The sequence below is a fragment of the Acomys russatus genome, chromosome 10 (genome assembly GCF_903995435.1).
Source record: "Acomys russatus chromosome 10, mAcoRus1.1, whole genome shotgun sequence".
NCBI classification, from domain to species: Eukaryota; Metazoa; Chordata; class Mammalia; order Rodentia; family Muridae; genus Acomys; species Acomys russatus.
In genome coordinates this window covers 37,741,833-37,769,383 of record NC_067146.1, presented here as the reverse complement: position 1 = coordinate 37,769,383, position 27,551 = coordinate 37,741,833, and the positions used below count along the sequence as shown (strand labels likewise).

Genomic DNA, 27,551 nt, shown 5'->3' with positions numbered 1-27,551 from the left:
TGGAGTTGGCTTTGAGAAGCATAGTTTGGAAGGACCACAGGTTTGCACCTATGTGAGTATCCATGGCTGCCTGGTTCCTGTAAGTAGAGCAAAGACCTGCCACCATGTCAGCTCCTTATAACGAGGTGTGTATACCCACATTCTCTTTGCTGCTCCTGGCAGAACAAACCAAAACTCTCCTTAAGATAGATGTGGGATCCCATATGCATGGTAAAGATAGAAACCTTTGCTCTGCAGCTGAGCTGGCAGGGCAGTAAATGGCTATGGCTAAGACTGTCACTGCTTCTGACTTCCCAGACTTCATGTGTCATTCAAAGCTGAACAACAGATCCTTTGTTCCATCTCTGGAATTGGAGTTTTGGGCTCATCTGTCTAAGTCCCCCCACAGATGGTCATGATCAGCAGTCATTTTCTCAGCTTATCTGTAGTTTCTATGGAGGTGAGGAAGCCAGGGCCTTGCTCCTCAGGAGCCTGCTAAGCTGCTTTGGACAAACCTGCCCACACTGGCTTGTGCCAGCAGTAAATTGTTATCTCAGAGGTCAATAGGAACAATGGAGGAATTTGCTCACTTTATGTAACATGAGATTTATGTGATTGAAAGTGCCAATCTTCTTTAGCATTTCATTCTGCCAATTTGTGCTGAATAATTGAACTTGAAATTAAACGACCTCATAAATTGAGAGGGTAGCCAAACCCAGCCTGATATGTACTAAATGCATTTCAAAGAGCTCTTCAAAGCCCCAGGGAGAAACCAGGGGAAGGAATGCTTTTAATTAAAAACAAGCACAGCGAGGAGAAAGTCAGCAGTAGATGACGGACCTTTTCCGAATGTGTAAGATTACAGATGTGGCTCTGACTGCTCGCCCTCAAGGTCAATTCCATTGAAACACTATCAGGAGGAGATGGGAGAATTCAAAATCTGAAATCCCTAGATGGAAAACACTTGGATTCCAGGTTTATAGGCGTTCCAACCTTAACTTCTGATACACAGCTTATCCTCAGATGTCAACAGTCCATAGGTAGGAGCTTGGTGCAAAAGAGAGGCAAATTGCATCACACCCTGGAGCTGTGTTTGGGATACTTTCTCTCTCTCTCTCTCTCTCTCTCTCTCTCTCTCTCTCTCTCTCTCTCTCTCTCTCTCTCTCTCTCTCCCTCCCTCCCTCTCTTTCTCTCTTGGATTTTTGAGACAGAGTTTCTCTGTGTAGCCCCAGCTGTCCTGGAACTCACTCTTTAGACCAAGCTGGCTTTGCACTCACAGAGGTCTGCCTGCCTCTGCCTCCAGAGTGCTGGGATTACAGGTGTGTGTGTCACCACGCCCCACTAAGAAATGGGATTTTTATAGAACAGATATGTAATAAATGAGGTTTGCCATGTGGTTTTTTAATGTTCTTTGTGTATAGGGGAAGTTGAAAAATAGGCCTCTTATCCTTACCTATTCCAAGGAGGATAGCAGTCCACCCACTCACATCTGCTAGTTCTAGTTTTTAGAAACATTAAGGCTTACTCGCATTGCAGATTCCAGCCCTGATTTCCTTTTTAAGAAGAATGCACACATCAGAGTTTGGTTCACTGGTACAGCTGCTTTCATTTAGCTTGCAGCAGATAAAACAAACAGTGTCTAATCTTTTTGACAAAAGCGACAATAAGGTTATTGTTTAAGGCAGATCTGGGTCCTGGGGTCCTCCTCAAACTAAGGCACCAGCCAAGGAGAATATAGGCAGTAAGCTTCGAACCCCTACCAGGACCTAGCCGACGAACATGATACTCTCCACCGTTGAGTGGAGAGTGAGATCTGACTCTCACACGAACTCTGGTGCCCCTTTTCTGACCATGTCCCCTGGATGGGAAGGCCTGGCGGCACTCAGAGGAAGGATAGCAAGTTACCAAGAAGAGACTCGATATTCTAAGAGCATATATAGGGGGAGGAGGTCTCCCTCAATCACAGACATAGGGGAGGGGAGAAGGGGGGAAGTGGGAGGGAGGGAAGAATGGGAGGAAACAGGGGAAGGGCTAACAATCGAGATGTAATATGAAAAAAATAATAAAATTAAAAAAAAAAATCAGAGGAAAAAAAAGGTTATTGTTTAAGCAAAAAGCATGATTTCAATTATTAGAGCAGCACGTATGGGAGCAGCCCTCTCTTAGACAGTGCTTAAGTGCAGTGGCCTCTCTCAGCCTTTTTGATTGAGCTCTTTGATCATTTGATTGGGCAACCTCAACACAACATGCTGAAGTCTGTGTTAGTGTCTCCATGAATTCTTTTGGAAAGATTAAATATGGAGATTTCATAGTGTGAGACATCCTAGAATCTCTGTTTAGGGCATATTTGAGAATAAGAGGAAGACTGCAGTTCTGCTACTTGCTTCATGCTAAAGAACAGCCATGGCCCCAAGTTGCTTTGTTCCTGTTAGCATCCTTTGAGTAGGGATGCTGGGTGGCAGGCAGCACCTTACTCTGGGAGCCAGGGAATCTCTCCTTCTTGCCGGGATGCGATGATAGAGTCTGGAAGCTTTTTTGGTTTTCGTCACTTGGAATGTGGTAGTGGCCACAGACACTGCCAAGAAATATTCCATAAATTAACAAGACCATATCTTGCACCTAAGAAGCAGGTAGCCAAGACGTCAGTTGTACTGGGATTGATAAGCCCTGGTCTAACCCATGAGGTGCGTGGAGACATTGTCTACACGAGCTCATTCTTCTGAATTTCTGTCTAAGTTCTCACTATATTCCGTATGCAATGGAGATGTAGCAAGCAACACCCATGGCCAGCCTTTGCTGGAGCCTGTCATCCAATGGAGAAGCAGAGATTAACTGACCTGGTAGATTGGAATGCCTGTACCTGCTAATAGTAGGAGAGAGATGGGAGCAATGAAGAAGAGTGAAGCGGGGGTGGGGGTGGGGGCCTGGGGGTGGGGATGGTGGGGGGTAGCGGGTGTGGTGGGTGGTAGTGGGTGTGGTGGGGGATGGGGGTGGGGGGGTGGGGATGGCAGGGGTGTGGGATGTGGGGGGGGTTGGGGCTTAGGGGTGGGGGCCGGGGAGTGGGGGATGGTGGGGGGTGGGGATGGTGGGGGCCTGGGGGTGGGATGGTGGGGGTGGGGGATGGTGGTGGGTGGGCAGGATGGGGGTGGGAATGGTGGGGGGTGGGAGCTTAGGGGTGGGGGCCTGGGGGTGGGGATGGTGGGGTGATGGGGATGGTGGGGGCCTGGGGGTGGGGATGGTGGGGGGTGAGGGCTTAGGGGTGGGGGCCTGGGGGTGGGGATGGTGAGGGGGTGGGGATGGTAGGGACCTGGGGGTGGGGATGGTGGGGACCTGGGGGTGGGGATGGTGGTGGGTAGGGATGGTGGGAGGTAGTGGGTGTGGTGGGGGATGGGGGTGGGGATGGTGGGAGGTAGTGGGTGTGGTGGGGGAAGGGGGTGGGGATGGTGGGAGGTAGTGGGTGTGGTGGGGGATGGGGGTGGGGATGGTGGGAGGTAGTGGGTGTGGTGGGGGATGGGGGTAGGTATTGTTTAGATGGGTTGACATTAGGAACTTGCTGAGGAAGGGACATTTATGCTTAGATCAGAAGGGGTAGTTTTGTTTTGGGTTGATTTTGCCAGCCAGTAAGGAATAGTAAAGAGGGAAAAATGTCTTTCAGATGAGGCCTCAAATTAGAAGAGTCCTCAGTAAAAAAAAAAAAAAAAAAAAAAGGTAGGAACTGGGCATGTTTTGCAAATTCAGAGAAAGGGGTATGAGTAGGGCTGTGGATGGTACAGGGTGGTTTGGGAAGTCAATAGTACCTTCAGGGTTATCCTTGGATATTTGTGCTTATATAACTGCTGTAAAATCAGCCATGCAAAATGAGGCTTAAATCAACTGTCTTTTATTTTGCTCCTGTATCTGCATTTGGGAAAGTGGTGGGTATGAAAAGTTGATTTCTGGTCTCCATGCATTGTTTCATGCAGTTTGACTGGGATACGAGGGACTCACTAACATATTGGCTCCGTACATGGCTGAAAGCTGGAGCTGGTTCTTCACACCGTTTGGGTTTTCTGATAGTACAGTGGGCATAACAGGACACATAGAGGCTTAGGGTATCAGTGCTACCATCTAAGAAGCTTGCACATTGCTACTTCTGCCCTTACAAAGAAAACCACGCAAACTAGAAACGAGTAGCATTTCTTTAATCTCTCACAGAATTGAAAGAACTGTCTCATGAGGGACAAGCCACTATCCAAATCTCTAGAGAGTTTTGGGTATCCAGATATTTATGCCCAGCATCTGCTTACCGGCAGCCCAACGGCTGAAGCCATAAGTGGCTAGATACTTACACAGTATCGTGGAAATGGTATAAATGGCATCAGTCTTACAAAGGGGTCGGAGGTTGCAGTGGAGAATCCTCTAAAATGATGTTTTTGTACAATATATGATGTGTCTATAAAAGTGGCCTTAGGTTAGTTGAAACCACATATTATACATTTTAGAGCAACCATTTTAAAAATTTAAGAAAGCATAAGGTATAAGAAGCGTATAATATGGTATAGAAAATTCTCTGTTAAAATAAGAACAATCAGAAACATCAGGAGAGAAGGGAAAATGCAATAGACAGAAAATAGTTATAAACATAATAGATATTCATACAACTACATTGAAACAATTTAATGCAAGTGGTCAAAATGTATCAATGAGAAGACTAAATGGATATGATCAAGATTCAGCTCTCTGTTGTCAACGAGACATCCTCTAAATGTTAATTAAAAGTGAATGGGCAGAGTGAAAATGTATCATGTTAACAAATAATAGGAAGATGAAGTAGCCATGTTAGTTTCAGACTAAACATTTCTGCTAATGGAGAAGATCTTCAGGAATGAAGGGGCCACTGCATAATGATAATAGGGCTAAATCTCCTAGAAATCTGTCTATGTGCCGGAAAACAAAACAAATACTACCAAAATATGAGTTAGGAAGTGGTGGAGCTCTCAGAGGTCAGAACAGCTCTCCATTATAGCTTATCTTTACTCTTTTGTCCACAATTCATACCTCAAGCAGATGGAAAAATCAGTGAGGATTTGCACATCATGTTAAGATATTTGAACAGAGACTGGCCAATAGTTTTATGTATGTTCCCCTTAGAGCTCTAGTGCCTTGCTCATCTATTTTATTGATTATTGATGAATGTTCAAAGATTGTGGATTCAAGGGTAGAGGATATAGGATATACCTCCCAACGGGGAGCGTGAAATAGCTTTGTGGCCATGTTGAAAAACCTCCCATGGATTTGGAGTTTATTCTGATACGAATCACATTTTTTTGCCCTTCCTTTTGCACAGTCATCTTCTCTGAGCACTTTTCCTTTTGGGCTTAATGCCATTAAGTTTTCAGATTTTCCATGTAGAAGAGTAAAGTTTTTATTTAGCTAAGATGCTTTGTTTGGAAGAGGATTTTGTTTCCTCATTTTTCTGGCAGGAGTTCTGGTTGATATATGTTGTTTTTGGTCACTTGTAACCACCATTTCTTTTTTACTATAAATATAGTTTTCATTTGCTCGAGAAACTATATAATAATCTTACTTGTATAATGTTTTATGGTTCTTGAAAATTGGTAGAATATTTTTCTCTAAAACAAAGTTGGACTAAAGTAGCTTATTCTAGGATCAAATTGAAGATTCAAAAGCATTTATTTCAGTGACTCTGTAAAGCATTTTGAATTCTATGGAATTATCACTGACTGTTTATTTCAAACTTGTCAATTATTTTGAAAAGATTTTTTAAAATACAAGATCTATAGACTTAACCTCATGGTTTGTGAAAAATGATCAGCCTAAAATTCAAGTGACCTCTCATATCACTTCCTACTCATAACTTAATGATCTGTCCAGAATAATCAAAGATAGCTTCAATACTGGACACTGAAAAAGGAATTCACGGGTAAACAGAGGCTCGGGTGAAATCAGGTACTCTTTGAATCCATAACTGACTGGGTGAAACATCAATGCTTTTAGTCAAATGTTTACTATCTATTTAGCATGAACTCAAAACAGAAGATAGATATACTTTTAGTACTAATGATGGAAAGATAGCAAGCCCCTGGAATTTCTAGTATTAATATGTACATTGACTAATCACTGTAAGATTGTATTATAGACATTGCTTCCATCAAAGTGTTTGAAATACAGAAGATCATAGTGTGGGAGATGAGAGAGGGGAGGGGCTTCGGAGAAAGGAGTGACCCTTCTCCTAATTGTGCGTGGCTTGCCAGGGAAGTTAACCTGAAGGTTGTGTCTGTGCTTTCATCCTGGTGCACTGGGAATGGTATATATCTCTGCCTGTAGAATCTGAAAATGGGAAACATGATATGAGCTTATTGGCTCTGAACCAACAAAACATCTGAGCTTAAAAAGTCTCAGACAGAAAGGAAATTATTTGAAGATCTCAGGCATAAGGCATTTGTCATTTTTTTTTTTAATGGTTGATTCCTGAGCAAATATGTTCTTTCTTTCCAGCATTCCAAGGAAACAGGCATTTCCCTGCATAAGCGAATCCTTTGAAGTTATAAAAGCTAATTCTGTCTCAAGTTTAGAATGGCCTCTTTGGGATTGCTGTTTCAGGGATTGAAATTCATGACCTTCCAGATCTGCAAGTGTTGTCTGAGTTGAAGGAAACTGTAAACATTAGGCACTTTGGTTAATAGTTGAAAGGCCTGCTGTAATCAGTGGAGAATACTATAGCAGTTGTGTCTAATTGGTCTGATGGGTTGGACTAGAGAGTGAATTTTGAAGTCAGAATCTGTATAGAGGGATAAAAGGAGTCCAGTCCCTGAGGACATAGAAGAGGAAGCAGAGAGTTTTGTTTTATGTCTGTTCAAACCTCTTAGGAGAAGCACAGGAAAACTGAGATATTGAGAAAGCAAGTTAGTAGTGTTACAAATGAAGCCTACTGGGATTCCTTAGGAATGAAGATTCCCAATGAGAACACGATAGACGAGACGGCGACAGTTTTTAAAAAGAAAAATGGAAACACATTGACTCTAGAGAAATCTGAGGGCACCTGGGAGTATGGCAGGCTTGAAAGCATAGTGGATTATCCTATTAAAATAGCGTTTAATCTCCAAATGGAATAAGAGGACAAAGTAACAGAGAAGCAAAGGGAGAAAGAGAAAACAGGAGGAAACATTGCAAAAGAGGACAATTGAGTGAGCATTACAGAGATCTGATGGTACCAGAAAATCGAGATTCAGAGGTGGTTTGTCATTAAGAAAGTCTCTTTAAGTATGAGTCAGCGAGGATGGGATCAGCGAGGATGGAGGTTGAGGATTTTTTTTTTTTTTTTAAGATGGAGAGTGAAAGCCACTATTCTGAGGGATGAGACTTGAAGCCTGAGAGGTGAGGCTGGGACACTCAGAGTTGTAGGTTAATGGAGACTGAGAGAGAGGTGAGGCCTTCAGAGCATTTTAGCTTTAAAGCAAATGGGGAAGAAATATATAGATTAGAATGAAGGAGTTAGCGGGAAGGAGGGAAGAAGTGATTAAGGAAACCATTGATGTATATTCTTGATGGAAATCATTTGAGCCCTGTTCAGTTAAATGCTGTTTCACACATCTCAGATTACTGGTCCCTTCTCTTGTTCTGACAGTTCATAGATTTGATAGGTGTTGTTAGCTTCATCTTATTCAGGATTTAGACCATGAGGAATTTCTCCTGGGATATTCTGCTGCCTTTGTTGTGATGGGTGTTTGAGCGGCAGGAGGCCATGGAGCCCTGAATATGGCTGTACTCTTGGCTTTTTTTTTTTTTTTTCTCACACCAATGGTAGTGTGATTTGTGAAAGTAATGTTTTTACTTCTGTGAATCTTTTCTCTAGTTATGTCTTTTATCGTTGTAATTTAGATTCATGAAATAAAGATAAAGATTTAACACAAATTCATTCCTATAAAACTAGAAGAGTGAGGTTGACTGAGCATGTTTAGAGTATTTGGAATCTATGCCCAGGGAATTCTAACACTTTTGTTGTTGTGTTGTTGTTAGTTTTTTAAATTAATCATTAAAAAAAAACTCTTAGAAAATATTTGAAATAAAGCAATTTTCTACATCCTACCAAGGAAGAAACTGAAGTCCACATAGTCTAGAAAATCTGCCAAGATCACATGGTATAAATACATGATTGTGTCCACCATAAATAAGGACAAGTCAGTCTACCTCCAGGTAGGACTTAACGTTTATCCATTTTAGGTCCACGCTTATTCTGCCTTCTTAATTAGACTGCTTTTTAATAATATTTTCAAATCTTTTCCCTATGTTAATGTTACAATTTCATTTTAGCCTTTTACCTATATTTCTACTCTCCCTGGCAATTGCAGAGACATCATAGCTATCTACTCCCTTACTGCACCCTAGTAATTTGTGGAATTCTGTGCACAGTGGTGGGGTGTGCATGGGGGAGACCATGCTGCTCCCTCCTCCTTTCTGCTGGGCCATGTTTGCATTTTATTGCTGCCTTTTTATGTGACCCTCAGCTCAAGCTTTCACGGTGTCCATTTCTCTCACTGCTTTTCATTCATCGCCGTATGAGTAAATAGCAAACACAACTCCTGACTCACCATCACGGTTATGGCCCTTTTATGGCCCTCACAAATAGAAGAGAAATAATAACACAGCTATTCTTCCAAAATAAAAGTCTTTTAGATGGGAGTTTGAGTAAATCAGAAATTCAGATTTCCTTGGCTCTCCCCTGAAATGTGTCTCCGCTGTGTATTGTACTGTAGTTTAGTGTTCTTTTAAAATGGGCTGCAAGAAGAAAATGGCTCTCTGCCTCTGCTGAAACTCTTGCCAATATTTCCAGGTCTTTCTTTTCACGTAATTTTTGTGAGAGAGAGACCTCGGAGAGGTTGCAGAGATCCTGTAGTAAGTTACAGCGAGCAGACCTGGCAGGTTGAATGATGCACGGGCGTTTGCACAGCTGATTGGCAGCAGCTGTGCACTGAAAGTAGCCGTCTCAACTTTTACCTGCCGTCTCCTCGCCTCACTTCAGAGTTGGGGCCATTCCATCTACTGAAAATTCACAGACCCTCCTCCCCTTTCCCAATATACAGTTCGGTCATATTATTTCCTTATCCACTCAGAATTAGTGGTCTTGTCGTAGTTTCATCGGATATAAATCTAGCTGACACATTTTTCCCTCACCTTTATAAATCAAACTCTAAGTTTAACTGACTAATTAGTACTCTAGATTTTAAGATCTTGGTAAAAGAAGAAAATAAGTGAAATTTTCTCTAAAGCCTGGCTTTTAAGAACAAAGGAAAATATGCTAGAAATGTACCTTAGTGGGCAGAGAGCGTCTGCCTGAACCCCAAGAAAACAAGAGAGATATTGAGACAGTATTATTTGTCTACCACAGGTATAAAACCTTGGTTTTAATAGTGTTCGCTTAAATATAAAAACTAGTAATTTTTATATGACCAGTTCCATTTTTAAAAGAAAAGTATAGAAGAAAATGTTGAAGAGACAAAAAAGTTAATTACTAACTAGTTTTTTTAATCTTTGCAGATATTTGACTTGAGACAGTGTGTGTGTGTGTGTGTGTGTGTGTGTGTGTGTGTTTGTGTGTATCTGCCCAATTTTCTAAGTTTTCAGATTCAGTTTCTTTTTGTTTATTTGTTTGCTTTTTTAAAATATATTTTATTAACTTATTCATATTACATCTCAATGGTTATCCTCTCCCTTGTATCCTCCCATTCCTCCCTCCCTCCCATGTTCCCCTTACTCCCCTCCCCTATGACTGTGACTGAGGGGGACCTCCTCCCCCAGTATATGCTCATAGGGTATCAAATCTCTTCTTGGTAGCCTGGACTCACTTTGTAGACCAGGCCTGTCCTCGAACTCACAGTGATCTGCCTGCCTCTGCCTCCTGAGTGCTGGGATTAAAGGCATGCGCCACCACGCCCAACAGATTCAGGATTTTGTTTTTTGTTTTTTTTTTTTAAGAAAAGCTCTTTATGAGCAGGTGCTAAGTAGCTGGGTTGCAGTTTTATATGGGTGCAATAGTGGGAGGGCTCCTCAGCGTGATGACTAGGGGGTGTTCCATCTGCCATAAATGAAGTGTGTCATGCTAATTGTATGTGTTGCCATGCTAGTTGTATGTGTTACCATGCTAGTTGTATGTGTTGCCATGATAGTTGTATGTGTTGCCACGATAGTTGTATGTGTTGCCATGATAGTTGTATGTGTTATTACAATAGTTGTGTTCCAAACGAGTGAATCTTGAGTGTACTGGGCCCATCTGTGCAGAGACTTTACTACTTAATTCTCTCTTTCACCATAAATGGCAGCAGCCCAGAATGCTTTCCGTTGGTGACCGTGAGGGCTGGCACTGAAAGGAGAGGCATTTTAGAAGGCTGGCTCTTTTGGCTTCTTAATTAAATACCTTGTTCTGTGAACAGCAACAAAGCAAAACCCTGATATAACCTGCTTTGTGGAACTGTTTTAGTCCTTATTTTAGAGAGTTGACTTTATTATTGAAGTCAGGCTTATAAGAAAGAAACTATACAACATGGATTTTTTTTCCTCCTTAGAGGGGTTAAGTTGTGCTGTCTCCCGTGAAAAGAAATTAGATTTCTTAGCAGAGGCTCGGTTTGGTAACTGAATCCAGTTTTTATGTCGGACCTTGTGGGTGTCCTGTGTTCTGTAGCACTGAAGGCAGAGTGGATCAGCGTAGCAGGAGAGCCGGGTGAACACCCTGCTTCACTGCGGAGCACAGTACTCAGAAAAAGCTCTGTAGAAAGAAAGCACTGGTGAACTTAGCAAACTGTGTGTTCACAGTTCTTTGCTCTAACAACAAAATTTACTATCAGATATTTCGTAGTAGATATCTATAACCACAGTATTGATACATGGGGAGTTTATGAAATATTTTAGTGTTAATTTTATGATTCGTTTAACCTGGACTTAGGACATGGTATGTTTGGTAGGTTTTATGAACTTGGTTAATTATCTTTTATTGCTTATGATTCAAAAATACATATTCAGCTTCCTCAGATGGATGTTACCTTGGTGGTTGTTCTGATTTTCATGCGACATTCCATTCTCAACACGTGTGCGCGCGCATGCGCGCGCGCGCGCGCGCGCGCGCGCACACACACACACACACACATGTATTCTGTCTAGGTTTCGAGCGGTTTGCTGTCCTCACTTTCCAACCCTTGTTTCTGATTGGGCCCCAGCACCCATATCTAAATGTCTCATTTCTCCTTTTAATATGTTTATACATTGTTTTTTCTCAAATTAGACATGTCATGGAACTTTCTAATTATCTGAAATTTGTCTCTAGGTCAGGCTGCTTTGAGGCTTCTTTTTGCTTAGGCTTTGATCTTGGCCCCCACCTTTCATATGCCCATATAGGCCGTTTCAAACAAGAATCCCACCAGGCCAGGACATAGCATCCTCCCTGCACCTAGATAGCCAGCCACCCTGCTCGCCCTTAGCCTGACTCTGGTCAGGCCAGTCTAGTAAGAATTGTCAACTCCTCCCCTTGTTGTTTCTTGCTATGTTTTCATGCTCTTACTTGCTTGACTTGTTGCTGGCTGTAGTCCACACTTTCCCTACTTGGAACTGAGCCCAAAGTCTCTCTCCCATATTTCAAAAGTCTGGCACCTGTCATCATAGTTTTATCTTTAAAAAAAAAAAAAAATATGTCAGGATATGTAACACTTATCTCGGTCAATGCCTTTCTTGGTGTCTCCTTTACTTCATCTCTATTAACTTAGTCTTTAGCATCTGTCATAGTGCTATTAATAGTCCCTCAGTCAGTAAATGTCACTGTGAGGTGATGGAGGAAAGCATTTAGGAGTGCTTTGATCAGGAGGAGTGTGACTTTTGTCACTGTGAGAGAATACCAGGCAGGGATCAACTTTGAGAGGACTTTGTGGTCTTAGAGGTTTCTGCCTTGTTGTCTTGGCTCAGTTGCCTTTAGCCTCATGGCTGATGGGGCAAACATAATGGTAAAGTGTCCACTGGGGGGGGGGGGGGGGACATCCCCAGCATATGTTAGCCAGAGGCAAAGAGTGAAGAAAGGACTGGCAACAAAGCTTGCACAATACACCCACAAGGACATCTTTCTTCCAAGGAGACCCCTGTTTTTCAACAACCATTTCTGTAATAGATCCATAAATGGATAATTCATTGATGAAGTCAGATCCCTTTTATGATCCAATCACCTCCCAAAGGCCAAGCCACAACAACACAAGGCTCTAAATGATGGCTTAGGGGATGGAATTTTAGAGCCAAGACACAGGAAATTCTTATTTTCACCTGTATACTTAGAATCCAATCCTTGTTTTTGTAGGTCCAAAGTCATGTATCTGGATTCATGGAGTAAAATCTGCTGGCATACTTGTCTTGAGAATAAGTTAGTTAGTTTGTTTTTACTGTCACTGGGTATAGGACACTCCCATTAGAGTAATATCTATCCAATCCATCTCAGAGTCATTGCAACCTCACAGTTTTTGTCCCCATGTGACTCCCAGGCCCTTACAGTGTGTCCTTTGTCATTCCTTTATGGCTTATCATGGCTGTGGTAACTTTCATTAATAAATGGAAATCCAGGAGTCGTTTAACTTTATGAATAGAAGACCCTCCAGGCCCATTTTCCTGAAAGGTAATTATAAACATGTTGTAACTTGGGATTGTTTGGTTTCTAACATCAGTCATATCTTATAAAAAATATATCAGTAAACCATAACTCACATAAAATGCACTAACAATTACAAATGTTTTGTAGGATGCCATTTTTTGGGAAAAGAATTTACAAATAGAAAGTAATCTAGAGGGCATACACACATGTTAAAGGTGTACTACCGAATATTGGAGTTCTTACTAATTTAAATTGCGTCAGTATTTTTTTCAGCAGATACTGTTATAAACATATATCAGGTTATAACTAGGTTACAACTCATTAGTGCCATTCTAAAACCTTTAGTTTTCAGTTTTACGAACTTTATTAGGAACTACAAATAATAACGGAAGTATTTTTATATTACATATTTTAATCCCAGGACTGTAGAGAAGATGGCTCTGTGGCAAGTGCAAGCCATGCAAGCACAAGGACCTGAGTTCAGAGCCGCAGAAACTAAAGCCGGATGTGCTTCTGTCCACATCTATAATCTCGGCAATGTAGGTAGCAGGTAGAGGCAGGGGACTCCCAGGAAGCCTGGGGCCAGTCACCCCAGTATATTCTATAGCAAGCAAGAGCCCTTATCTTAAACAAATGTGAAAGGCAAGGACTAATACCTAAGGTTGTCTTCCATGTATACCATGACATGTGCTTTTCCTCCTTACACTAACACACACACACACACACACACACACACACACACACACACACAGAGACATGCACACACGCATGCACACATGCACACAGATAACTAATCCTAAGCACATACCTGCGCTTAACAGTCCTTTTAGCCACTGTGTAGTGGGTTCTCTCCAGAAAGTGAGATCATAGTTTGTGTCTATTAAACAGAGAGGTGGTGTGAGGAATTAGTGAAACAATGTAAATTAAGGTCACCACTTAGGACCTGCGTCATACAGTAAACACTTAAAGAAAAGTATTCAGCAACGGTGTTGCTTTCCAGTTACAAACCCTCCACTCCTGGTTTATCCTTGTCTTCTTTTCAGTGCTAGGGATGGAACCTGGAGGAACTTATCCTTCTGTAAAGTGTTCTGTACTGAGCTACTCTCCCAGACCTGCTTATTTCTAACTGCTCAAATGTGTTTGAAAGCAGTGCATCCCAAACCAGCCTAACTTATGCTCTGCCCCCACTGCTAGGTCTTGGGAGTAAGACAAGCATATGTTTTTCTTTTGCACACATTATCGATGCTTTTTATAAATGATCTTTCTTTAATCAGCTTTGCAGCAATATGCTTGTAAAACAAACCATTTTAAGGGACACTTACTTTTAGCTTGAGGTCGTCCATGGTGCTGCATAGCACTGTTGTAAAGTTCATTTACTGTAAGAGATTTAAACCTTAGCACATAAGTGTGGCTGTATTTGATAGTATTTTAAATTTCGTTTTGAAGATATTTTGATGTTTTCTATAATTCTGAAAGCAGTGCCTTTTTTATGGGAGAAAATAAAGACTCCACCCCACCCCATCCCAAGTCCTCCTGGCTTCCTCCGACCTCTAAGCCTTTTCACAAGGTTAAAGTGAAATAGCCTTTGTTAGTTCTCCATGCATCTTTGCAGGCAATTCCCCAAAAGAAAATACTGGGGTTTTTTTGTTTTTTGTTTTTATTGGTTGGAACATAAACTGCAGGAGTGTGTGCTGGTGTTGGTCTTCCTTAGCATGGGTAGAGCATACTCTAAACTCAGAATACCCCCATCTTAATGACTCTCCAGGACTGCACTGTTTTACCCAGCTGTTGTAAGACTCACTTAATTTCGCACAGGTCTTTTTGGATGGGAAAAGCAACATCCCTGTGGTGAACACCAGTTGGCAGTGAGCATTTGGGGACTCCTCAGAACTTTGCCGTGAATCAGCGGTGTGCTCTTCTGTGCGTCTCATCTGCCTTCCTTAGGAGGGAGGCCTATCCTGAGTGGAAACGTGACTTCGCTCTTGCCCGGCTCAGTGTGTGCTGTGGGCCTGGGCCAGGGCTAGGGAAGGCTTTGGCCTGTTAGATAAGCGAGAACGGGAACGGAGGCTTGAAGTGTTGTACGGGTGAACATCAGGTTTTGTGTGCTTTCCATCAGTCCCGGCTCAGGCAACGGCACACTCTGATTTTGATGCTATGGTTACACTTGTCAAGAAGAGAGAAAATAGCATATGCATAGATTCACCTTTCACTTTTAGATAACATTGATATATACTATATAGGAATTATCTGGAGCCTAAGAAGTAATCCAGGAAGGGGGAAGAGAGAATATCAAGAGTAGTATCGCCATTTCCTTCCTTTCCTTTTCCTTTCTTTCTTTTCTGTTCCCCGCCCTCCCCCCTCCCCCCCTTTTTCTTTTTGGTTGGGGAAAAAGAGGAGAAAAAGGAACCTACTGAAGATAACAATCCCTTTGAAGTGGCAGCTTGACCTCAGAAAGAGAAAATGTGGTTTCTCCAGAAGTGTGAAATGCAGGTTTTTCAAAGCCCCCTGTGATGTCTTTCTCCAGACAAGTGTGCTTGACAGGAACAGGGAGAGGGCAGAACAGAAGTCCTCACTGCCACTGGTTTTTTTCTTCTTCTTCTTCATATTTGGTGATTCTTTGACTTGGCTCCTTTTTAATTCTTAATTTTCTGCGCACACAGGCCCATGCATGTCACCTTTTTGAGTGAATATCACACAGTAAGTTTCAGGTCTCACTCTGTAAGAGTCTGTAAAGCCTCCTGGTAAGGAATCATTTCTTTCTAATGAAATTGGGCGTTTTCATCAGTCACTGTGGTCCTTTTTGTGTCCATGATGCACTCTAACTTGTAAGCCAGATAAACCCTTTCTCCCTTAAGTGGCTTTGGCCCTTGTGTTTATCACAGCAACAGGAATTGAACTAGATTAGCTACCTTTGCTCATCACATCTGGGCTGCTGTTTACTCTCTGATCTTCCAACTAACTGCTAATCTCCTCAGTGGCTGTGGGTTGCATTTCACTCTCCCCAGGGGTTCCTAGTGCCTCCAAAGCTCTTTCTTCAGAATCCTGAGAAGGTTATAGTCCTTTGCCTTCAAATGGCAGATGGTCATGTATCAAGGTAAATGGTGACAGTTTCATGAAATCCAACTAGACCAGATAACTCCAGATTGCCCTGGTTTGAGATGTAGGAAGTCCTCTGAGGGGCTCAGGCTTTAGTCCACAGAGAAGATGCTGCCGCCATAGAAAGATGACAAAGAACAGATGCACTTACTCACGTTAGCTTTTGCTCTGTCATTGCTACTGAAGAGAGTTCCATTCAGGCTCCAAGTGCAGAGCAGCCACAGGAGCTAACTGTATTATCAGATGTGTGATACACACTAATGCGTCATCATCACATGTGTGATGCACAGTGGTGCACCGTCATATGTGTGATGCATGGTGGTGTGCTGGCAGATGTGTGATGCACAGTCATGCATCATCACATGTGTGATACACAGTAATGCGTCATCACATGTGTGGTACACAGTGGTGCACCGTCACATGTGTGATGCACTGTGGGGCACTGGCAGATGTGTGATGCACGGAGGTTCATTGGCAGTTGTGTGATGCACAGTCGTGCACCATCATATGTGTGATACACAGTCATGCACCATCATATGTGTGATACACAGTCATGCACCATCATATGTGTGATGCACAGTCGTGCACCGTCACATGTGTGATACACAGTGGTGCACCGTCACATGTGTGATACACAGTCATGTACCATCATATGTGTGATACACAGTCATGCACCATCACATGTGTGATACACAGTCATGCACCATCATATGTGTGATACACAGTCATGTACCATCATATGTGTGATACACAGTCATGCACCATCATATGTGTGATGCACAGTCGTGCACCATCACATGTGTGATACACAGTCATGCACCATCATATGTGTGATGCACAGTCGTGCACCATCACATGTGTGATACACAGTCATGCACCATCATATGTGTGATGCACAGTCATGCACCATCATATGTGTGATGCACAGTCATGCACCATCATATGTGTGATACACAGTCATGCACCATCATATGTGTGATGCACAGTCGTGCACCGTCACATGTGTGATGCACAGTGGTGCACCGTCACGTGTGTGATGCACAGTGGTGCACCGTCACGTGTGTGATGCACAGTGGTGCACCGTCACGTGTGTGATGCGCAGTGGTGCACCGTCACGTGTGTGATGCGCAGTGGTGCACGGTGGTTCTCTTAGGACTTCTGTTTTCAGACCTGAGATGTCTATTCTGCAGAATTTTGAGGATGTTTTTACTTGGGATTTTTATATAGCTATCAATTTTCTGTGGAAATTGTGAAAAACTGTATCCCTGAAGTGTCTGAATGCTCATAATAATGAATATCGTGAAGCAGACCCAAGGACATTGGTATGGCATTTCTCCTGGATGAACTAACTGCTTGAGGGTTAGATGGCAAGAGGCATTCGGCTAAGAAGCAGAGGGGACTCACACTATCAGAACATTTTGCCTATTAATAACAGGGACAAGGGGACATCAGTGTAAGAGCGCAGGCAAAGGATGAAAGACAATGAGCCTCTGCCCAAAATCTAACTTTAACAGTCACCCACTCTCCTAACCCTTGCCCTCTCGTATTTCTCTGTGCACTCTGATGGTACCTTCTCTTACTCTCCAGGCTATTCCCGATTAAGGACGTGTCCTTGAGGACCAAGATCCGTCCTCGCATCAGCATCTTCCATCAGATCTCCATCTTTCCCATCTCTGTTCTGAGTGTTTCCTTAACTCAGCATCCTGGCTGTTTCCTGCAGTCCAAATGAATCACAAATTTATGTCTGGCTTAGATTTTTGTTCCGTCTCCATTAAATGTTTCCAGTCCAACATCTTACCACGTAAAATTCTTGGAACTCATATCCATCTTCAAGTTTTTAGTTCCCTTATAGCATCAACAAATGGCACCTCCAACCAGCCACATGCTGAAACCAGGAAATTGGGAGCCACCCTTTCAATTTCCCAATGCTCAGTCTTAGTTCGTCCTGACATGGTAGTGGTTTTGCTTTCAGAAGTTTGCTTCCTTTCTGCATTGCTCCTGCCCTGGTATGAGTGCTAACCTCTTAAACTGGACCACTGCTTCAGCTTTCTGACCAACCCTCTTGATGAGAGGGTTTTTTTTTTTTTTTTGCAACAATGACAACTAACCAGAGCTACACCACTAGCAAATTCTCCACGTCCTCCAGCAGCCAGGAGCTCCTCTGAGAGCAGTGGTGTCTAATACACCCCTCCCGTCAGTTGTGGGGTGTTGTTGTGTTCTATCTTGTGCAGGTTTTGTGCAGAAATCGTTGCTGCAATTAGCTCATGGGAATGAGGGCCACGTTATGTCCAGAAGACAGCATTTTATAGTACTCCTTATCATCCCGACCGACTCTCTCATTCTGTTTGTGGGGAAAATAGTAGAAGTCATAATTGAGTAAACCCTTGCTAGCCTGTCACACAGCTTTAAGCATGGTCAGCCCCCTGTCTCATCATCGTGTTTTCTATTTACTTTCCTCTAGTGCTATTGAGAAAAACTCCAAGTACAACTCTTCCACAGGGTATTTATGATTTGATTTTTTCCCCCCTCGAGACAGGGTTTCTCTGTGTAGCCTTGACTATTCTGGACTCACTTTGTAGACCAGGCTGGCCTCGAACTCATAGCGATCCTCCTGCCTCTGCCTCCCAAGTGGGAGTTCTCGTATTAGAATATAACTGTGGAGCTGGAGATTGTGGCTCAGCAGTTTAGAGTCTTTGCTGCTTTTGCAGAGAACCAGAGGTCAGAGCCTGCAACTCCAGTTTCAGGGGATCTGATGCCCTCTTTTAGCTCTGAGGATATCTGAATTCACAGGACACACACACACACACACATACACACACACACAGGCACACGCACACACACACGCACACACACACATACACACAAGCACACAAATACAACTATTATGCTCTAACCTGACAAAGTTAAGACAAATATTAATGTCTTAGTCATGTCCGGAGCTCAGTGCTACTTTGAAATTTATTTGCTTGGCTTTGTTTCTTCTACAATGTCCTATGGTTTGGATTATACAGATGATAACCCCGTAGGCATTATTAAATTTGTTGATTATATGCTCTCATTAAGCACTTAAACCTAGGTGTGTCAGAGTTGGGCTGGACTTCTGTGAAGGAGCATGAAAGCTCCTACCAGGAGGAACACACTTTCTAGTAGCATCTTTCTATGACCTGTGCAAAGTAAGCTCTTACTACAGTACCTTTGTTTACAAGATTTGGAGCTGAAGAGATGACCACAGAGTACACCCATGCCCAGTTGCTTTCTTAGCTTTCTTATATAGGTACCAATTTAAGTATATCTGGTATTTTTCCATTGTAGCTATTATTTTACAAAGGATCAAATTGTGCCATTTAACAAGTGGGAGCCTGCTGATGTCCTCTCAGGGTATCCCACGCTTTTGGTTTTCAGGTTATCATGCTGGGCTCCTGGGCTGGAGCGACAAGATCTTTATGTGCATGGATGTATTGCTACTTATTGTTTCTTCCAAGCACAGACTCAAATCCTCACAATTCGTATGTGTTGAATAAGAGGTCACTGTTCAGACTTGATTTAATGAAGGGCTGGACTGTAGGGGAGGACTTGGTACTTTCTGTGTTGGTTCAGAACTTGAAGCAGACGGTAGAACTAAAGGTGACAAGTTTTTGGTTTTGGTTTTGGTTTTTTCAGCAGCAGAAAGAATGACATAATTGGGATGGCCATAGAGGAGTTTGAGTTCCACTAAGACTTTAAAGGGCGACTTTGTGCATGTCAGTGAGAGTGAAGGGCCCCGGCCAGTGAGGGCCTTACTGTCTTCTGTGAAGGCTTCACTGTCCCCGAGGTTCCTTCTCATTGCAATGCTCTGTCACCTGCTGTTTCCAGGTTATTGGCCTCTTATCCAAAGAACTGGGAATTTTCACTGGAGGAAAGTTACAGGACAGACAGAGTACAGATGCTGTCCTGTCAGAATTGGCAGTGGGCTGTGTGGGTGAGGGTGCTCAAGAGCACCGATCATTGCTAGGGAATTCTTTCTATGGAACTTGGGGAAAAGGAAGAATTTGTTACTAATGGACTTAATTGGATTGGTTCTCCATTTTGATTGATATATTAGGTTACAAAATAACTTTTCTATTATATATGTCCTCACAATATATCTGGCTTAATCATGAGACAGAAGATGATAAGTAGGCCACGGTTTTTCCTTACTTGCCCATGCACCCAAAACCAGTTCAGGCCACGTTGGTCCTTCTAGTCTTTGAACTCAGACGTGTTGGGGTGATATACTTGAATGGGGGTTGCCTGATTTTGATTGCTGTTGGGATGAGGGTCCTGTCCTGTTGTCAAGGATGCAAGTGAGTGGAGTCCATTGCAGGTGAGGATTGGGGTGCTGATAACCTAGGTGCACTGTTTGGAGAGGGGTGTGTATGTGCAGTACATCCAGGTCAGGAAACTAGGCTGCCAGATACAATATTACAAGTCTGGGGTGTGCATTGCCCTTAGGCCAACGAGGAGTCCCAGGCACTAAACTATTTCCTATGCTTGTCTTCCTCAGTAAGCCTTCAAAATCCTTTGTAGTTTTAGAGTGGCGCAGAGTGGGTCAGCTTTAAATGGTGGGAATGTTCACAGTTCTTTTTACTGCCGTGATCATTATTCATATTCAAAACATCCAAGCTAATTTTGTTTCAATGTATTATGAGTTTGTATGTTTGAGAAAACATTAAAAATCATGAATTATGCTTTAGTAGCAACCACTTGTTTCTATAGGTAATAGTTGCAGATTGAATGTACTCTTTGTCCATTGTATTAAATCTTCAGATTTTTTATTCTTAGTCACATCTTAGTAAGTGATTTTATACTGTTATTTTATCAGTCTTAGATTTTATTTAAAAAGAAATCAATTTAACAAGAATTAGTATGAGTCTTCTTCCATTTTTGTCTGCATCATTTGATAGATAATTAGGACAAGGGGCTCCTAGAGTTTACCTTGAAATTCTAATTATTCAATTTTTGAATTCTCCCTTAGTGTAAGGTATGGGAGTTAACATTGTCAGGATAAACCAGAAAACGGTGGCAAAATAGCATTGACATAGACTCTCATTCACATCAAAATGAAAATGCATATCTAAGACAGTAGCAAGGCCCCAGAGTACTTAGCTAACTTTATAGGTTCTAATACTTGATATTTAGCATTTGAACTAGTTTTAAAAGTGATTGTTAATTAGTGAAGCCTGGTTAAGATAGTTTTCCAAATAGTTTTATATGACTTTGCCCCAAATTTATGAAATCAGCACCAACAGTGGTCTGGCCATACCACAGCTCTCTGTGACAGCTCCCACTGCTGCCTCTTGTAAACACAGCAAACAAAGCAATGTATCTGGCTCCCCTGCCTGCTGTTTTTCTCAGTGCTTTCTCCTGATCCAAGATCATAACGGATGAGGGAGGCGTAGTATATTAAATTTCCTAGGTATATTAAATTTCTTTTAGGTATACTGTTTTAATTTCCTTGATCTCTTCCAGACACAGTTTCTTCTAGGTGTTGGCACCTGAATGTTATTTTTCGATGCGGCCTAGATAACATTTGTAATTTTGTTCTATTGTACTAAGTTATCTAATTTATTTGAAGTAGCCAGCAGAATGGAAGACCTTCAGGCTTTCCTTTGAGAATTATTTGTGTGAATGGAAATTCTCTTTAAACATCATCTTTTGAAACCAGAAACTGCACCCTGAGCACAGTGGGGACTCTCTCTTTCTAGGCTTTACAGAACTAGAAATAAACTAATGAATAGATGGGTTAAAAAAAAAAAAAAGCAGCAGGAGGTTGCTTTTGTTTGAATATCCTGCATCTTAGGCTTTGCTTTCACAGGAGGATTTTGTATCTACAAGTGTAAAGGGGCACATGGAGTTGTGGGGCACCATTTCCGAGGTTGGAGTGTTAGGTCTGTGGTCAGAATCTGTTTGAAGCTGGATCCTACTTCAACATGGCTCTGCCTGACCACCTGGTGTATGCAGGTCTCTGTGAATAGAGTTCCCCCAATACCTGTTTATGCAGCTCTGCCTTGTGCTGCACTTGGCAACTCGTTCCTTGTGACATCAGACCAGAGTAGAGCATTGAGTTACTCATCCTTTGGCTTGGATTGCATCTCACAGTGAGGCAGTGCTGGTAATGGTGGTCCTGGCTGGAGGATAATGGCTCCCCATGAAGCTTATAGCAACCAGAGGCAAAGCTGGCAGTATATTCAAAGGAATGTTCCATGGCAATAGTAACACAAGTTAAAGCATAGTTTTTTTCACCAGGTTATTTATCTGAATTAATGTTCCCACTGGCAATCAAACCTTGATTGCCTTTTATTCATTAGCTTTTGATTTAATTAATATGACTTGTTAAAGAAGAATCCTCAATGTTTTTCTGTAAACAGCTCTGATTTATTGATTCAATTTGTGTTTATTTAAATCAAGGTTTGAATTACATGTTTTAAGCTCTCATAATGTAGTTAAAAACTTCAAGATAATTAGAAAATATGACATTATTTTTTAAAGATAGCATCTTAATTTGATACTTTTAAGAAGTGAAATGCATGCATGGCTAATAGCTTAGAATTTTCAGCACATCAGATAATAGTACTAAAGTTTTAAGATATATATGTATATGTGTATACATATATATGTACAAAAATTAGAACATTAGAAAATTCCATATTATTCTTCCCAAAGATCTTTTACAGAATGGTTGAGCCTGTGACTTCACATTTTTTCAGGACTTTGAAATTGAAGGACTCAGCAGTTGGTGAGTGTCCAGACATGTAGAGAAAACCTAATTAAGAAAGGAGAAAGTCATGGTGACACAGGTTAAAGAGCAGTTTGATGATCAATATGACTCTTAGTGGGAGCTCGTGAAGGCACTGGAGGAGAAATGATGCTGGTTAGTGGTTGATGCTCAAGCTATTAAAGGATTGTGAGTGTTTTGCAGTGAGTCTGTTGGATGCAAAAAGGTTAATTAATGAAATATTCTACAAATTCTGAAACTTCCATGAACTGAATATTGTCTCCATATGCATAAAAATCAGAGAGACTTCACCTTTAATTTGGAAAACACACACAGGCACACAACAACAACAATACAATAAAAAAAACCAACAAAAACCAAAAGGAAAATTAAGAAATCGCCAAGCCAAACATGAATAAAAATGCTGAAGGCTTTATAAAATTTTTGATGTCTCTGAAAATTTTGGAAATAATAGGCTTTCTACCTTATTTTGGATTTATTTTGCATCAATGAAAGGGAAAGTCTCCATGAATCAACAACATCAGTATTCATTCTACAAAATATCCTCTGGATACTGGATACACAGCAGTGAACGGTGCAGTCCCTTTATTTCCAGAGCTTATAATATATAAATTCTAAAGACATTTTTAGTTTCGTATGATATGATATCTAAAACATCAATGTCAGCAACGACTGACAGGATCAAAGCACACCAAACCCACTAACATTTGGGGCTGGAAAGGGGACCCAGAAGACAAGAGTGCTGGCTCTTCCAGAACACCCGAGTTGGTTTCCCAGCCACTCAAACGGTAGCTCACAACCGTCTGTAGCTCCAGGTCCAAGGTGCTTTGACATCTGATTCTGGCTTCCTCATGCAGCACACACAGATGTGATGAACATGCTTATGTGCAAAACACTGAGGCACATTAAAGAAAATAAAATATTAAAAACCAACCAACCAAACACCTTAGCATTTTAACACTTGAAGTTTTGGTTCCTGGAAATTGCAAAAGTATAATTCAGTGAAACTGGTTCTTCTAGTTATAGATGATAAATTCAAAGGAAATGTTGTTGTTGTTGTTGTTGTTATTTTGTTTTGTTTTATCACCACGGAATGAGGTAGATTGGTCTTTGGGGGTGCTCAGAGGGATTCTGACCCTCTTGGTCACTGTTCTATTGCTGTGAAGAGACACTATGAGCAAGGCAGCTTTTTAACTGTTGGCCTTACTTACAGTTCCAGAGAGTTAGTCCCTCGTTATCATCATGGTGAGCATCACACTGGAGTACCTGAGTGCTACATGCTGACCCACAAGCAAAGAGAGGGAGAGACAGCCTGGGACTGGCATGGGCTTTTAAAACCTCAAGGTCCACTCCCAGTGCTGCATTTCCTCCAGCAAGGCCACACCTACTCCAACAGGCCACACCTACTCCAACAGGCCACACCTCCTAATGCTACTCTTTCAAATAGCTCACTTCCTTGTGACTAAGCATTCAAATATAGGAGCCTGTGAGGGCCATTCTTATTCAAACTACCTAGCTCCTTGACTATAGTTGTTTTTCAGGAGTGTTAACTCAAGTAAAGGTTCTGTGGCTTTCAGTATGCTAAGGACTAGTCTTGTTTCATGCTCCGAGGGCCCCTTTGAAGGGCCTTTAGAAGTATGAGATCCATACTCCAGAATTCAGTTCATGGTACATACAATTTAATGCTTCTCAAAGGAAATGGAAAGCTTTGTGGGAAGAAGGTGGTTGTGTGTATGTATTTTATGGGTGAGAGGAAAATGTCTGTAAATGAGAGGAAAATTCCAAGGCGTTCCTGGAATCAGTTACTGCCTCCTGTGGGAGCCACTGATGAGCTCAACTGGGCTGAGAAGTCTGTGCAGATGTCAGCTCTGACTCTATCGCAGCCTCGATCCCTGCCAAAGGCTCCCTTCGTTCCAAAGCACAGAAGGAAGATCACTGGCTCTGTAGCCAACAAAGCCCCACCTGCAGTCATCTGTTGATGTGTGCACCTGGGTACCCAGGGCACCAGCAGGTTTATAAAAGTCAAGGAGATACACTCAGGAAACGAGGTTGCCAAGCAGAAAATCCTCAAGGCTGGCTTCACATCCTGACTTATGGGAGAAAGCCTGCACACGCTGGAGCCTTGTGACAAGATGTCCATATCCCATAGCTGTACCAGTTTGAATGGAGTTTCAGTGGACTCAAGAAGAAGGGCCACCTGGCAGTTGGACTGTGATTAGCACTGTGGGTTCTGGGTTTCCCTTCTAGGGCAGTTTTTTGAACAAGCATATGTTAGTTAGAAGCTGTGACTTTTAATTTTTATTTTAAGGACATTTCAGACTCAGATACAGCATTCTCTGGGTCACATGAGCTCTTCATTTTGGTTCCTCTGAGGAGTTCTGGTAGCAATCAAAATGTTAATAAGAAACTATGTCTGACCTATCAGATTAGCAAAGCCAAGAATTGGTGATGAAGAGAAGACCAAGGGAAGAAATAGGAACTGTCAGTGTCACTAGAGGAAAGGGAAATTGGCCTCTGCTATGTAGTATAAAATTTGAATTTTCATCAAAAATAGTAATTAGAGTTGCATATACATTTTGACCTTGCCACTCCATTTTTAGGAATTTGTGGTTCACATTTTTAAAAATATGGGAAAAATATACAAGGATATTTATTACCATAGAAACAGAAAATTGTGAATAAACTAAATGCCTATCAATTGAAGACTGGTATGAAATTATGTGACACTTATAAAAGGGAATGCAATATACAGTGTATTATGTACCAACATTTCTATATGTGTTTTTGTACTATACATGTGTATATGCACACATTTGTCAATATATGTATATGGCACAAGCATCTACATATGTACTTTATGTATAACTTTGGAAGGTCTATAGACCGGAGAGTATATCTGAGCAGTGGTGCGTTCTGGCTTCAGAAGTTAGGAGTTGGGTAGCTGAAGGAGGAGCTCAGGACCTTTTGTTTTTCATTAGTTTTTTTTTTTAAATTTTTTTACATTTTAATATCTCTTTTGAAGCATTCTAATGAACAAGGCAACCAAAGAAAATATTCCACCAGCCCTAGTAAAAGTAGAAAATAAAGCAATCAAGAGGACCGGAATATACAGTTATGCCTTTGATGCTGATAGTTGACAGAACTGACTGAATAAAACATTATCTCCATAGTGTATCTAACTCTTGATTGGAGCTGACACACATGCAGAAAGTGTTTAAAAGAGCCGTCTGCTTTTATATTAGTAATAGTGTATTCATCAAGTTGCTGATCATTTTTAACATAACATAAAACACAACCGGGTCAAATATAGTTTTCAGGGCCACTTATTAAAAAGAACAGGGCCGGGTGGTGGCGGCACACGCCTTTAAGCCCAGCACTTGGGAGACAGAGGCTGGTGGCTGTCTGTGAGTTCGAGGCCAGCCTGGTCTACAAAGCGAGTCCAGGAGAGCCAAGGCTACACAGAGAAACCCTGTCTCAAAAAAACAAAAACAATCTCCCCCTAAAAAGAACAGGAAAGATGGAGTACATGGGTGAGAGTTACTGAGAAAGAAATGAAGATGTGATTGTCAGGTTTCTGTCCTTGGGATTAAATGACCCTAACCAAGCCTTAAGATGCAGCTTTGAGAAACAAAGGAAAATGTTCTTTTCACTGCTTTGTTTTTAATTAAACTGAGAATCATTGTCAAGTGTTTTTGCTGAACTCTAGTTTCACTGCGAGGAAAAGACCACATCACCGAGTTATCAGGTTCAATCTTAGCCTGTTTTAACAATGAGAATGGTGTGATGATGCAGAATTCCCAGCCTTGCTGAAGCCAACATGGCTCCGGCAATATAACCAAGCCACTGACATCCCTAATGAAAAATTGCATAGAACAGAAATCTTAGGGAGCATAATCCGAACCAAAAGAGACATGTTCAGTTTTATCTGTGCTTTGGTTTCCTGCAGGGTAAATGGGAAGCTGGTGGCCCTGAAGGTGATCAGGCTGCAGGAGGAAGAGGGCACGCCTTTCACAGCCATCAGGGAAGGTAGGCACTCTGACCTTCTCTCTTTGATTCTGTGCTCATGTGGTGCTCATAGCAACGTAAGTATTGTACATCTGCAGTCACGCTGAGCTTTACAGTTACACTGGGAAAAGTTTCCTTTGATTGTAAAAATACAATGCCTTCTACCACCATACCGACTCCTATTTAAACAAGTCAAGACCACCTTTCTACATTCAGATTTGTCAGGGAGAAATTGATACTGGGGCTATCTAGGCAAATGAAGAAATGAAGAGTATTTTTATGTCTGAGGTTTTTTTTCAGCACTGCTAAAATATATCTCAGTGACATTTTATTCAATCTTCATGATTTTAAAAGGAAATCTTAAAAATGAAGGCTTGTCCTTACCTTGTAGCTCCTTTGAATTTCTTCCTTCTGGCTTCCACTGTTCATATCTGTTTCTGTGCATTGGTTGTCTCCTTCCCTTTATACATTGGTATTCCTTATGTTGTCATATTTCCCCACTGTTATTTTTTTTCTAAAAGTCCTCTTGTTATGTAGTAGATTCCACATATAAGGAATTATACAAATATGTCTGTCAGATATACTGGGCCAGAAGGCTGAAGATTATGTTCCAACATAATAGAGAGTTTTGGGTGACTGCTCAGGTAGCAAACTGTTTCTGTCATCTTCTCATTTGGAAAGCTACTTACCTGCACTCCTGGCAGACTCAGGTAACCAAGTTTGTTCTTTCTCAAGTCTCTGATGAAGTTGAAGACCAGATAGTTTTGTTTAGGGGTTAAGATGTTTTTAGGTCTAGATAGATGTTTTAAGTTGATAGAGATGAGATATGATAGATATTGATTTACATTCAGAATTTCAGAGGCACCAAGATAGGAAAGATGTTTTCTTCAAGGCTGCCAAATACAAATAGCTAAAACACTATGCATGGAACATTTATATAATTCCTGAGTGTTTCATGGTTCTTCTTGCTATATGTAGTTTATTATATGTGTGTGTAATGTGTGTAATAATATAAATGCATATGTAAAAATAATAAAAAATATTTTAAAAATTGATCTGTCTTTTGCCTTGTTCATTTATGCATAGGAGGGTTTCAGT

The 27,551-nt window shown here is 41.6% G+C and overlaps 1 protein-coding gene across 6 annotated transcripts in view; it reads left to right on the top strand.

The window, feature by feature from the left end:
* Cdk14 (cyclin dependent kinase 14) overlaps nucleotides 1-27,551 on the top strand; it is a 539,697-nt gene that overhangs the window by 160,728 nt on the left and 351,418 nt on the right. For all 6 annotated transcript variants that reach the window (XM_051152013.1, XM_051152018.1, XM_051152014.1 and 3 more), the window contains one exon: nucleotides 26,395-26,474. In XM_051152013.1, the coding sequence (XP_051007970.1) occupies nucleotides 26,395-26,474 (80 nt within the window). The remainder of the gene's footprint in view (nucleotides 1-26,394; nucleotides 26,475-27,551) is intronic.